The 12,418-nt window shown below is 32.7% G+C and overlaps 3 protein-coding genes across 3 annotated transcripts; 1 reads left to right on the forward strand and 2 right to left on the reverse strand.

Annotated features, from left to right (window-relative positions):
* Nucleotides 1-2,505: 2,505 nt before the first annotated feature.
* LOC108810805 (uncharacterized) lies at nt 2,506-3,199 on the reverse strand. Its single transcript, XM_018582884.2, has one exon. It carries the CDS (start codon nt 3,085-3,087, stop codon nt 2,704-2,706), a length of 384 nt encoding a protein of 127 aa, XP_018438386.1. The 5' UTR covers nt 3,088-3,199; the 3' UTR covers nt 2,506-2,703.
* A 236-nt stretch (nt 3,200-3,435) lies between these two features.
* LOC108810050 (uncharacterized) lies at nt 3,436-4,161 on the forward strand. Its single transcript, XM_018582178.2, has one exon. It carries the CDS (start codon nt 3,538-3,540, stop codon nt 4,009-4,011), a length of 474 nt encoding a protein of 157 aa, XP_018437680.1. The 5' UTR covers nt 3,436-3,537; the 3' UTR covers nt 4,012-4,161.
* On the reverse strand, nt 4,152-7,460 carry LOC108810049 (probable WRKY transcription factor 72). The gene is made up of 4 exons (XM_018582177.2): nt 6,921-7,460; nt 5,503-6,051; nt 5,284-5,397; nt 4,152-5,148 (listed from the first exon to the last, which is right to left on the reverse strand). The coding sequence occupies exons 1-4, from the start codon at nt 7,017-7,019 to the stop codon at nt 4,261-4,263; spliced, it is 1,650 nt and encodes a 549-aa protein (XP_018437679.1). The 5' UTR covers nt 7,020-7,460; the 3' UTR covers nt 4,152-4,260.
* Nucleotides 7,461-12,418: the final 4,958 nt, after the last annotated feature.

Below are 12,418 nucleotides of genomic sequence, written 5' to 3' on the forward strand. Positions count from 1 at the left end.
CTCTGTTGTCTTCGTTTCTCTAGATAATAAAGATTTTATAATGCTAATTCCACTAAACTAGTCAGTATGTGAAATTTTAGTAAACTGAATATTAAAAAATTAGAATGATTCCTATATACCATGAAAGATAGTTCAGAATACATTAATTCAACTGTAGAATGTGGTTTGAAATATTTAAACAAAAGTGAAGAGTATAAACTTCAGTATATAGACCATTTACCGAAAACTCAATATTTTTGAAGGGGTTAACCCACAGATTTTGAAAAAAAATTAAAAAATTTTAAAATCTGGTTATAGTGTATAGTTTCTTCGAGCACTAACATAACATGATGATCAAAGGGTTCAGAACCTCTGTTGTGTTCGTTTCTCTAGATAATGAAGTTTTTATAATGATAATTCCACTAAACTAGTTAGTATGTGAAGTTTTAGTAAACTAAATATTAAAAAATTAGAATAATTCCTATATACCATGAAAGATAATTTAGAATACATTAATTCAAATGTAGAATGTTGTTTAAATTTTTAAACTAAAGTGAAGAGTGTAAACTTCAGTATATAGAGCATTTACCGAAAACTCAATATTTTGAAGGGGTTAACCCACAGATTTTTTTAAAAATCAAAAATATGAAAATCTGGTTTTAGTGTATAATTTTATCAAGAACTGACTTAAGATGATGGTCAAAGAGGTTTAGAACATTTTTTGTCTCCATTTCTTTAGATAATGAAGATTTTATAAGGGTAATTGCAATAATCTGGGCAGAATATTAAATTTTAGTAAACGAAATATTAAAAAATTAGAATGATTCCTATATACCATGAAAGAGACTTTAGAATACATTGATTCAAATCTAGAATGTGTTTTGAAATTTTAATACAAAAGTGAAGAGTATAAACTTTAGTATATAGAGGATTTACCGAAAACTCATTATTTTAAAAGGGGTTAACCCACGGATTTTGGAAAAATCTCAAAAATATGAAAATATGGTTTTAATGTATAGATTCATAGGGAACTGACATAAGATGATGGTCAAAGAGGTTTAGAACATTTTTTCTCCATTTCTCTAGATAATGAACATTTTATAAGGGTAATTCCACTAATCTAAGCAGTATATTAAATTTTAGTAAACGAAATATTAAAAAATTACAAATGATTACTATATACCATGAAAGATACTTTAGAATACATTAATTCAAATTTAAAATGTTGTTTGAAATTTTAAAATAAAAGTGAAGAGTACAAACTTTAGTATATAGAGGATTTACCGAAAACTCATTATTTTAAAGGGGTTAAACCACAGATTTTGGAAAAATTTCAAAAATATAAAAATTTGGTTTTAGTGTATAGTTTCATCGAGCACTATCATAAGATGATGGTCAAAGAGTTTAGAACCTCTCTTGTCTTCATTTCTCTAGATAATCAAGATTTTATAATGCTAATTCCACTAAACTAGTCAGTATGTGAAATTTCAGTAAACTAAATATTAAAAAATTAGAATGATTCCTATATATCATGAAAGATAGTTTAGAATACATAAATTCAAATGTAGAATGTGGTTTGAAAATTTTAAAACAAAAGTGAAGAGTATAAACTTAAGTATATAGAGGATTTACCGAAAACTCCATTATTTTAAAAAGGGTTAACCCATGGATTTTGAAAAAAATTCAAAAATATGAAAATGTGGTTTTATTGTATAGTTTCTCGGAGCACTGACATAAGATGATGGTCAAAGAGGTTTAGAACCTTTGTTGTCTCCATTTCTCTAGATAATGAAGATTGTATAATGGTAATTCTACTATTCTAAGCAGTATATGAAATTTTACCAAACTAAATATTAAAAAATTAGAATGATTCTTATATACCATGAAAGGAAGTTTAGAATAGATTATTTTAAATGTAGAATGTGGTTTGAAATTTTTAAACAAAAGTGAAGAGTATAAACTTCCGTATATAGAGGATTTACAGAAAACTCATTATTTACAAAAGGGGTTAACCCACGAATTTTTTAAAAAATTTTAAAATATGAAAGTCTAGTTTTAATGTATATTTTCATAGAGCACTGACATAATATGATGGTGAAAGAGGTTTAGATCTTTTGTTGTCTCCGTTTCTCTAGATAATGAAAATTATATAATGTTAATTCCACTGAATTAAGTTTTAATAATATAGATATTAAGTTTTATTAAACAAATTATCAAGTAATTAAAAAGATGATCATATACCATGCAAAATAATATAAGATACAATAATAAAAAGTTAGAATGTAGTTTTAAATTGTTTTAAAAATTAAAGAGTATTAACTCAGTATAGGGAATTTACTTAAAAAATCAATATTTTCGTAGTGTAACCTAAAATTAGTATAAGATCAAAATTAGTATGAGATCAAATACATCGATAGTATATTATATGATATATTAAAAAAAAAATTAGGGATATAATATAAATATATATCCCAAACTTTGTATCCACAAACTTGCGTAAGTTTTAACCTAATAAAAAAGCTGACGTATAAAATTAAAATTTCGCATAGAAACATATTATGATATCATAAGTAGTAATATTTCATTTAACAATATTAATTACATTATAATGCAACTAGTATACTATGGGGGAAATTATTTTCTCCTCTCACTTGTAAAGCTAAACTCAATGAACAAGTTCAAACCTTCTTTGAATAGTAATCAAACCCTAAGGGTTATCTTTTGTCATTCCCTCCCTCCGTTTAGCCCAAGATCCTTTAAGATCTTTTGGATTACGGATGCAGATTTCTTTTTTTTCCCAAGTACTCCCTTGGCTTTTACTAACCTGCTGAATTTTTTGAGTTTCTTTCCGTAAGGCGCTTCATCCGTATCCTTTTTGTAATCATTTCCAAGTTGTTTCAGCGTCTGTTCGGATTTGCTCAACGTTTTCATCTCAGAATTCAAACCTTGAATGCTCGTTTTCTTGGCCTTCAAGTCTTCCTCCATCATGGCCTCGGCTTGCAAGTCTTTTTGAAGTCCTTCATCGAATTTTCCAATGCGGTGAGCTTCATAAGCGTGGAGAAAGGCGAAAAGGACAAGGACCAAAAGCAATAAAGAGATCTTTGCCATGACTATAGAGCTCAATTTTCCCTTAACAATCAGTTTGAAATTTGTTAGATTCCAAATAATTTGTTAAAGGAAAAGAGGCGAGAAGAGATGTGAGTTATTTGTCTTTGATTTTTTGGTTATTTAATACCATTATCCGTGACTAATAATAGTATGGTGCATATAACCTTAAATTGATCGTCAGCTTATTCTTTTTACCCGGAGACTCATCTTTATTTGGTTATCCATAAAATTCTCAAGTTTCTTTTTTACTAAAATCAATTAGTCCAACTTTTTATATTTATAGCATTTACTAATAGAAGTATAAGACATCAGAAAATCAAACATTACCTTCTACTTTTAGAAACATTTTTCCGTGTAAAGGCAAACCACCACCCACAGAAGTTTCAATCCTCTCATATATATGAGACCAAATAAGCTTTTCCTTAAAATCAATTTGAAACAATATACAATATGGAAAAGAAATCTATCATACTTATTGTGACCCTAGTCATCGCATTGGGATGGAACATCGAAGAGGCTGCAGCGAGAGACGTAAAGCTAGTGAAACTCCGCGATGTAAAACCCGAAACATTGACAACATTAAAAGGAGAAGAAGAAAGAGAACTCCTTGACGACAAACTTACAAAAGAGATTGAGAATGCAAAGAAATTGCTGGGAGAGTTGAAAACGTTGAAGAAGGAAACACAAGGCGATATGAAAGAGGAGTTGAGTTCTTTGGTGAAATCGGAATCGCTACTTAAAGAAATGTCGGATACTCTGAAGAACGGAACGTGCAACGCAAACAAAGCTACCATATTTGTAGAGAAAGAATCATTTTTCTACAGAGCATGGAAGGAGAATGCCTATCACTCAGTGGTTCCAGAGAAAGAGAAAGAGTTTATGTCGACCATAAAACGCATTATTAAGCTGTTAAAGAAAACTTAGAGTGTGAATTTATGATATTATCAATTGTTTGGTGCGTAACAATTCTTCCTAATTAGTAGTAGTTAATTACACTGTTTTTTTGGTCTGTAAGCGTATCCAAGTTGTGTATGGTCAATACAGTAAATAAGACGTTTTGGCGATTTAATTTTAGATATTGTCCATTGTCGTCATGGTCAAACAAATGGGCCACAACATATATCATCAGAAAATAATTAACTCTTTTAGACTTTTCATTACAGACTGAAAAAGTTACAACCTCTTTTTTTCTTTGTTCAAAAAACTAGGCGTAGACGAAGAAGAAGTCGTGAACATAGTGAATGGAAGTTGTGACGAAGGTAGGTTTAACGGTGATAACATTCCTGGATTCGCCATATTTGACATCAATAAGCTGCTGAAATACCCTTCACATCCTTTATTTTTGTTGTTAGAATCTGCAGCTTCTTGATTAATAATCGACAAGCTATTTGAGGTACTAGAATTTTGCATTAGGTTCCGGCCGCTCCAAGAGGACTGCTGATCTCCATTCCCTGATCCGACCATATTTGATATGGCTTTTGCTATCACTGAGTGGAAACTTGGGTCGGAAGTAAGAGCCTTCGTTAGGGTTTCGGTCAAAGAAGGGTTTTGCGGTAGGGTTTTTCCAATATTTAGAAACGATGGCGATCCTACCTGTACCTTACTATCTGTAACAGGACTGAAAGAAGCGTATCCACTACCCCAAATCCTGGGAATGTTGATGGTTGAAGTTGAATCGGAGGAAGAAGAAGAAGCCGAGAAATTAAGGCTTGTGGAAGGGAATCTTTGAAGTGAAGGAAATTTGTTGAAGTTCAAAGAATATGGTGATGAAGATGGTTTTGGCATAGGAGGAGCCGTGAGATCTAGAGTAACCGTAGGGTGTAATGGCGAGAGAGCGGTTGGATTGTTAATGAATCTTGAACTGTTGTCATAAAGTTTGAAGTTCATACCGTTCTTGATCATCTCGGTGTCTAACCCGGATGTGGAGGAACCAGAGAGGAGCATGGAGGCGGCAGCTGCGGTGGTGGAAGCCATGGCGGTGGCTGAGAGTGGAAGAGGATGGTTGTGTGTTCCTTCATAAGTTGTGATTAGAATTGACATGTCATCTACACATCTTTGGACCTTTTCAAGAATAAATGGTTGCAAGAAATTAGACACCGGAAACTATAATAGTATGTTTTATAGTATATGTCTCCTCTTTTTTTTGCTAAAATTGGTGCTTTTATAGTATATGTCTCGGTAGATATAAAGAGATACCTGTCTTCGAACAGGACAACCAGGTGCAACCGTGCAGCGGTAATATGCTCTTGGACAAGGGTTTCCTTTCGCAACCTTTTGTCCGTATTTTCTCCATTGACAACCATCATTCATCTTATAACACATAAAAATACGGCATTTCATCAATATATAGTTAAGGTAAGAAAATTTTGAAGAATTATCAGCATGATGGTAATATGCCAATATATACAAACTCACCGTGAGAGTGTCGCATCTTGCTCTAACACAAACTCTGGCCCTTTTGGCAAGATTTTGCTGACCATTATCATCAGCGTCACCACTAGGAGAACTTCTCTTCCTGGTGACTTTATTCATGATTGGAGCTTCTTCTGATGAGGTATTTTCTAGGCTTGAAATTACACTATTTTCCTTTGCTAATCCAACGTTTGGTCCTAAAGTCAAATCGACATTTGTCAACTCCTTGTCTTCTTCGACTCCTAAGCTTATTAATTTTGTCTTCTCTTCTTTATTGGCAATGCTGTTAGATGGGGAATTCGAGCCTCTTATCCCAAGAGAAAGAGTAACAAATTCACTTTCTTGATCAGAAGAACCTAAAAACTCTGCATTGATCTGATCATTCTTGTCATCCCGGACTGGTTTGGCTGAAGAGTTTTGCTGTTTGTTCAAGAATCTGAGTCTAAGAGACTTGTAATCACTCTCAATGTGTTCGAGCATTACTTTAAGTTTCTCGTTCTCTTCCTTCATTTCACTCATCTCAATATTTGCAGATTCAAGTTCACGACTCACCTGAAATATCATCAAATATATTTTTTCTTTATCTATATATTGAGCTCTAATCATGGATGAATTCAAATACGCAAGCAATAAATAAATATATGGCAGTAAGGCTTTCCATCTACATACTACGATCATCTAGTATGACAATAAGGCTTTCCAACTAAATAATATGATGCTTTCCATCTAAATAATATGATTAATATATAACTGATCATAATTACTCATTAATTTTGGCGTCATGGATTATTTTACTGAATCATTGCTGATATCAGTAAAAAAGAAGATTTTGAAGTTTTCACACATATTAAAAATATTATAAATTTTGGATTATAAATACGTTATATTTTTCGGATTAACTATTCCCACAATTTTTAGCATATAAAATTCAAAAAACACAATTATTTTTTCAAAATTTATAAGTTACCACTATTACTTAATAAAATACATTAAAATGAAAAAAACTATATCTTTTAAAAAGAATTCTAAACATAAGTAATTTTGAAATGGAGAGAATTTTTCTCAGTTTCCTAATTAGTGTATTTGGACATATTTCACATAGATTAAATTTTTTAGAATATACTAATATACTTATGTTTAATACACAACTAATTATATTAAAATGATTTAAACAAAATCTATTTACTAAAAATAAAAAGATTAATTATGTAAAACCATATTAAAATGTAAAATAACACTCTCTTCAATACAAAAAAAAATCACTCCTCTTTAGGAAACGGAATGAATAATAATGAAATCATAAATCAGAACATAGGCTAATCATATAAGAGTGTAGTAAATGAGACACACAACATAATGATAAAGGAGATTTCTCGCATAGACTAAGGTATAGATATATAAAACATCTGAGGTTATGTTACCTTTCTATTCTCTTGGATGCGTCCTTCACCAGGGCAAGAAGCAGATCCAGCAAATTCATCTTTAGTATCTGAAGTAGTTAGTTTCTTAAGAACCTCCATAAGAAATCAGAACTATAAGATCTTCAATTCGTCCTCTTCTTCTTGTCTAAAAAACAAAATTTTATTCTTCTTTCTTTTTTTTGTTTGTTTGTCCTCTTTCTTCACAACCTCTTACTATATAGCCTTCAGAAAGATCGATGAGTAATTTCTTCGAGGAAGACTCATATCGTCAACATTTCAACTTGTTCATTTTTTAATTATTTCAACCATGAGTTAAGGACGACCTTTTCGATCTCCGGATTTATATGCTTTCTTTTTCTATCCAAGTCATTTATTTTAAAAATATCCCTGTTAATCTAACCAAAACCTACAAAAGTTTAAATCCTTGACCTCGTTGATTGATGATAATAAAGATACCTAGTCTGCTATAATTATATTTTCAATTGGAATATTCTCTCTCTCTCTCTCTCTCTCTCTCTCTCTCTCTCTCTCTCTCTCTCTCTCTCTCTCTCTCTCTCTCTCTCTCTCTCTCTCTCTCTCTCTCTCTCTCTCTCTCTCTCTCATTAATTGGTTTTCTTTTTTTAATCACACAAAAAAATAAAAAAAAATAATAAAAAAATTTAAGCACCCCTCTCTTAAGCTACTTGAATTAATGATGCTGTGAACTTATGCTTTATAAAGGGTGACTTTACGTGAGTTTGTAAGGTTATGTATAATAATTAGCTAGTATCTCATTTTGCTTCTTTTTGGTCTAAATAAACGTCAGTGCGATACGATGTCAAAGCGGTGATGAAGAGAAGCGGTTTCGGCGGGCTGGTTACTGAATTCCGGCGAAATGAGGATTCTGGTGGATTTTACCCAACGATTTTTTGGGTCGGTGATGGACAGGTTGTGACGGAACAGCACGTGTCGCACTGACGTTGCAGATCCTTCCACGTGGCATGCATCCTGCCTCCCTGCACGTTTCACGGACCAGAATCGTTGGGTTTCGAGTGGATGGACCGATTGACCGTTTTAGTTTCTTATAGGCTTCGGCTATGTTTGTTTTTCTAGCCCGTTTGTTTTTGGGCTTTGCTGGTTCTTGTTGTAATTGGGTTTCGATCTCTTGAACTAGGCCCGTTTATCGATAAAATAAATCTTGAGGGAAAAAAACGAAGTTGGTATCAATGTGGTTTCTTTTTGTAGCAAAAATGATATTACTCCCTCCGTTTCAATTTATTTGTCGTTTTAGACTTCGGCACACAGATTAATAAAACATTTAATTTTGTATATTTACTAGATAAAAACATCATTACCAATACATCTAATTAGATTTCAACCAATAGAAAAATAGATTATATTAAAAAGTCAATAAATTTTGCACTAAAATCATAAAACGACACTTATTTTGAAACGAAAATTTTGCTTTAAAACGACATATAATTTGAAACGGAGGGAGTATTTAATAACTTACCTCTTTATTTCACCTTCTTCCTTCTCCTTCTTCCCTTTGAAGGCGACATCATTACTTAAGAACATTTCATGGGGAAAAAAACTAATGGTTCCTCAAATCATTACGGGCCGCAAACTAAATCTGACATATTGTTATTTCTCTAGTAAATGATATATTGTTATTTTGTCTTTGATCGGTAATAAACTAAATTTGATAACATATTAACTAGCTTCCCATAATCAACAACCAAACCAATTTATGGATTTACAGCATAAAAATATGGGGCAAAATAATGTTTAAATATTAGTTGTATCACAATGTCCAAGAAAACTCAACAATTACTTGAGAACATTTCATGGGAAAAAACTAAAGATTTCGTGTGTAGTTTATATTTTGCCACGTTATCGTCTATTAGATACAAGAAAATAAATAAACATGTTAGTCTTATCTAGACTAGAAATAGTCTTTTGGTCATCGATACGAATTAGTTTAGAAAATCATAAAAAATATTTACGCATCTAAGTTAACTATAGGCTGATATGATTCACATTACCTCCTACACAGGACAAAAATTATGTGAATGGAAACAACCAGGCGAGGCGGAATTGCAGTGACATGACATATAAAGAAAAGGAAAATGGAAAATAAATGACAGCGAAAAATAGGAATAGTCGATTCAACGAATTAAAAGAAAAGGAAAATTCAATGGTTCAATAATAGTAGTTGACTTTTACTAGACAATTAGTAAATAAGTGAATGGAAGGGTCAACTAGCATGTCTTCACGAATTTTCAACATTTTCCGAAACATGTAATATTAGGTATGTTCGTGCATCGTGTGATTAAACCTACGTTACATGTTACATGGAAACGGAAGCGGGTACGTGGAAGCGGAAGCGAAACTTTTAAAAAATTTAAAAAGCGGGTACGTTTTGGAAGCGTATATATATATATATTAAAATATAAAAAAAAATTATATAATTTAGGACTAAAAATCATATTATTTAAATTTAAAATAAAGTATTTATTAATTTATAATAATTTTGAAATGATTTCGTATTAAACTATAAAAATACACATAAATTAACTTTAAAATAAATTATGATATTAATTATTTTAAAAACTTCATAAATTTATTGACATAATATATTTGAATATGTGCTATATCTTTAATAAAAACTTCAATGCATAAAGATAATTTATAGTATTATTTTTAATATTTGTATATTTCTACTCTCTTTAATTCATTACTATTAAAATTTGGATTTTATATAAACTAAAAACTATAATTTTATATTTTTATGAATTATGACAATGGGTCTTAAAATAAAATAGAATCGTGATTCCAAAATGGAATCGTAAGCTTCCAACATGTTTTTAAAGATAATATTTTGGAAACGTTTTGAAAGCGAGATTCCGTAAGCTTCCACAAGATTCCGATTCCGATTCCGATTCCGAAGCGGGAAGCGGACATCCGATGAAGCTTCCATGCAACCTAGGATTAAACATGGTCATGCATTATCAAACTATGATTTAAAAAAAAAACTATAGTGCTGAGACCATCCGCAAAAGTGATTTTTCACCAATCCTTAACACATAATCCTAAGTTAATCGAATAAAATAATAGTATTATCAAAGATAAGTTTGCTAAGGAGCAATCCTTAATTCCTTAATCCTTAATTAAGGAGTTGTCCTTAACTAAAGAAATTAAGGACTGAATCCTTAGTGATATGGCAGCGTCTATTTGGTCCATTGGAGATATATATTTCAGTTTGGAAAAAAACTTAATAATTATTGTATTTTTATATTTAATCATGCAATAAATAAAAAACAATTCTTTCAAATAACACTTTTAAGTTTTTGTCATAAAAATAGCACTTAAAAATAAAATGACCAAATAACATTTTTTGTTTTGAAAATTTTAATATTTTTTTATTTTTAAAAACTTGAACACGTTCCTAAAACCCTATCCTTTAACTTTAAACCCTAAGTCTTAGATTAATAAGCTCAAATGGTTATAAATGCAGTTTTGCCCTTTAATAAAAAAATTTTGGTCATTTTTCTTTTTGTGATGTTATTTTTATGACAAAAACTTGGTTTGGTGCTATTTTGAGTTTTTTTCTCATAAATAAAAATTTAAATTTCACATGTTTTAAAATTTAATATTTTTTATTCTTAAGAACTCCAAATTGGAAAACATCATTAGACATATAATTTTGATTAGAATTCTTAACTATTCAAATAAAAAAAAATTTTAAAAAAAATTAATAATGTTAAGGATTCCAATGGTGATAACACCACTAAAAATGCTCTGATGTAAAGTCTGCCAACCTTCCTTACGAAATATTCATTAAGTTATTGTTTCATCAACTTGCTAATAGATTTTATACTTACCAAAAGGTCAACGGTGTCGATTTAGACATTACATTAAACAATGACATAAAGACTTTTTAAGCTTAAGGCCAGCTTGAGATTCTCTGATTCTGCTTCGGAACGGTCGCGTTCGCGATCTGTTCCACCCATTTTTAATTAGTGCCTAGGCACACTTTTTGGACCTCTGATGAAGTGCTTTTTTTGGAACGTAAGGGGCCTTAATGGCAATGTGCGTAATACTTCTCTCAGAAGGTGGCTAAATATAAACCGTCCTCTTATTGGCGGCCTTTTGGAAACACGTGTGCAGCGACCAAATATGAGCTCAATAGTTGCTCAAGCTTTTCCTGGTTGGAGATCGGACTCCAACCACTCATCTGATGCAGAAAATGGAAGAATTATCGTTGTTTGGGATCCGAGACTATCGGTCATCACCTACTTTAAGTCTGATCAACTTGTACTTTGTGGTGTCTATGATCCGGTCACTTCTCAATCATTCACTGCTGGCTTTATCTATGCTCGTAATGAAGTTTCAGAACGGAAACCTCTCTGGGACCAAATAAAAAGGCTCTCTCAATCACGGCTCTTCACTTCTTCTCCCTGGATTTTCTTGGGGGACTTCAATCAGATTTTGAGCCTCTCTGAAGCTTACTCTCTATCTCAGGCTCCTATTCCTCTTGACGGAGTTGCGGACTTACAAGATTGTCTTGCTTCCAGCGGATTATTAGATATCGCTAGTCGGGGCTGTGAATTCACTTGGACAAACAAGAGTCCTACTAACCCTAAGGCTCGGAAGTTGGATAGAGCAGTTGTCAACGAGAGATGGCTTGAGACCTTCCCTGACTCTAATGCCTTTTTTGATGTTCCTGGAACATCGGATCATTCACCTTGTTTGATCTCCGTTGCTGCCACCTCTGCGAGACGGGTCTCACGCTTCATCTTTTACTCGATGTTCACTACTCATCCAGACTACTCCACTTTGATCACGTCTGCTTGGAATACGCAAATCGCTCCCTCTGACCCGATGTTCTCTCTCTACCAGCATCTCCGTGCGGCGAAAGAGTGTTGTAAGAGCATTAATAGGACCACTTTCAGTGGAATCCAGAACAGATCTCGACAAGCCCTGGAAGCTTTAGAGTCCATCCAGCAGCAGGTCCTATCTTCTCCCTCTCCGGCACTTTTTGAAGAAGAGAGGAAGTGTCGGGATTATTGGATCTTCATTTCGGCTGCAGAGGAGTCATTTATGAGACAGAAATCTCGTATTCGTTGGCTAGCTGAGGGCGATTTAAACACTAGATTCTTTTTCAGCTCAGTAATTGCTCACCTCTCGAGGAATATTATCTACTTTTTGCTGGATGGCCAGAATCAAAGGATCTCTGATCAGTTTCTAATGAAATCCATGACTCTCAACTTCTACAAATCACTCCTTGGCACCCACTCAATTGGAGTAACGCCTTATTCAGTGGAAGAAATCCAGGAGCTTCACCCTTACAGATGTGCTCCTGATCTCATCAATACCCTCTCAGCCATCCCCTCGGACACTGAGATCAAAGCGGCTGTATTCTCACTGCCTCGAAACAAAGCGCCGGGTCCGGACGGTTTTACGGTGGATTTCTTTATATCTTCTTGGGACCTCGTGGGTCAGGATCTCATCAAGGC

Source organism: Raphanus sativus, chromosome 6 (assembly GCF_000801105.2).
Source record: "Raphanus sativus cultivar WK10039 chromosome 6, ASM80110v3, whole genome shotgun sequence".
Classification (NCBI taxonomy): domain Eukaryota; kingdom Viridiplantae; phylum Streptophyta; class Magnoliopsida; order Brassicales; family Brassicaceae; genus Raphanus; species Raphanus sativus.

Bases quoted from the DNA above. Each gene is read 5' to 3' on its own strand.
- LOC108810805 (XM_018582884.2), bottom strand. From the start codon at position 3,087: ATGGCAAAGATCTCTTTATTGCTTTTGGTCCTTGTCCTTTTCGCCTTT.
- LOC108810050 (XM_018582178.2), top strand. From the start codon at position 3,538: ATGGAAAAGAAATCTATCATACTTATTGTGACCCTAGTCATCGCATTG.
- LOC108810049 (XM_018582177.2), bottom strand. From the start codon at position 7,019: ATGGAGGTTCTTAAGAAACTAACTACTTCAGATACTAAAGATGAATTT. The intron at 5,398-5,502 runs GTGAGTTTGTAT...ATGTGTTATAAG, and splicing joins CAAGATGCGACACTCTCACG to ATGAATGATGGTTGTCAATG. The intron at 5,149-5,283 runs GTATCTCTTTAT...ATTCTTGAAAAG, and splicing joins GTTGTCCTGTTCGAAGACAG to GTCCAAAGATGTGTAGATGA.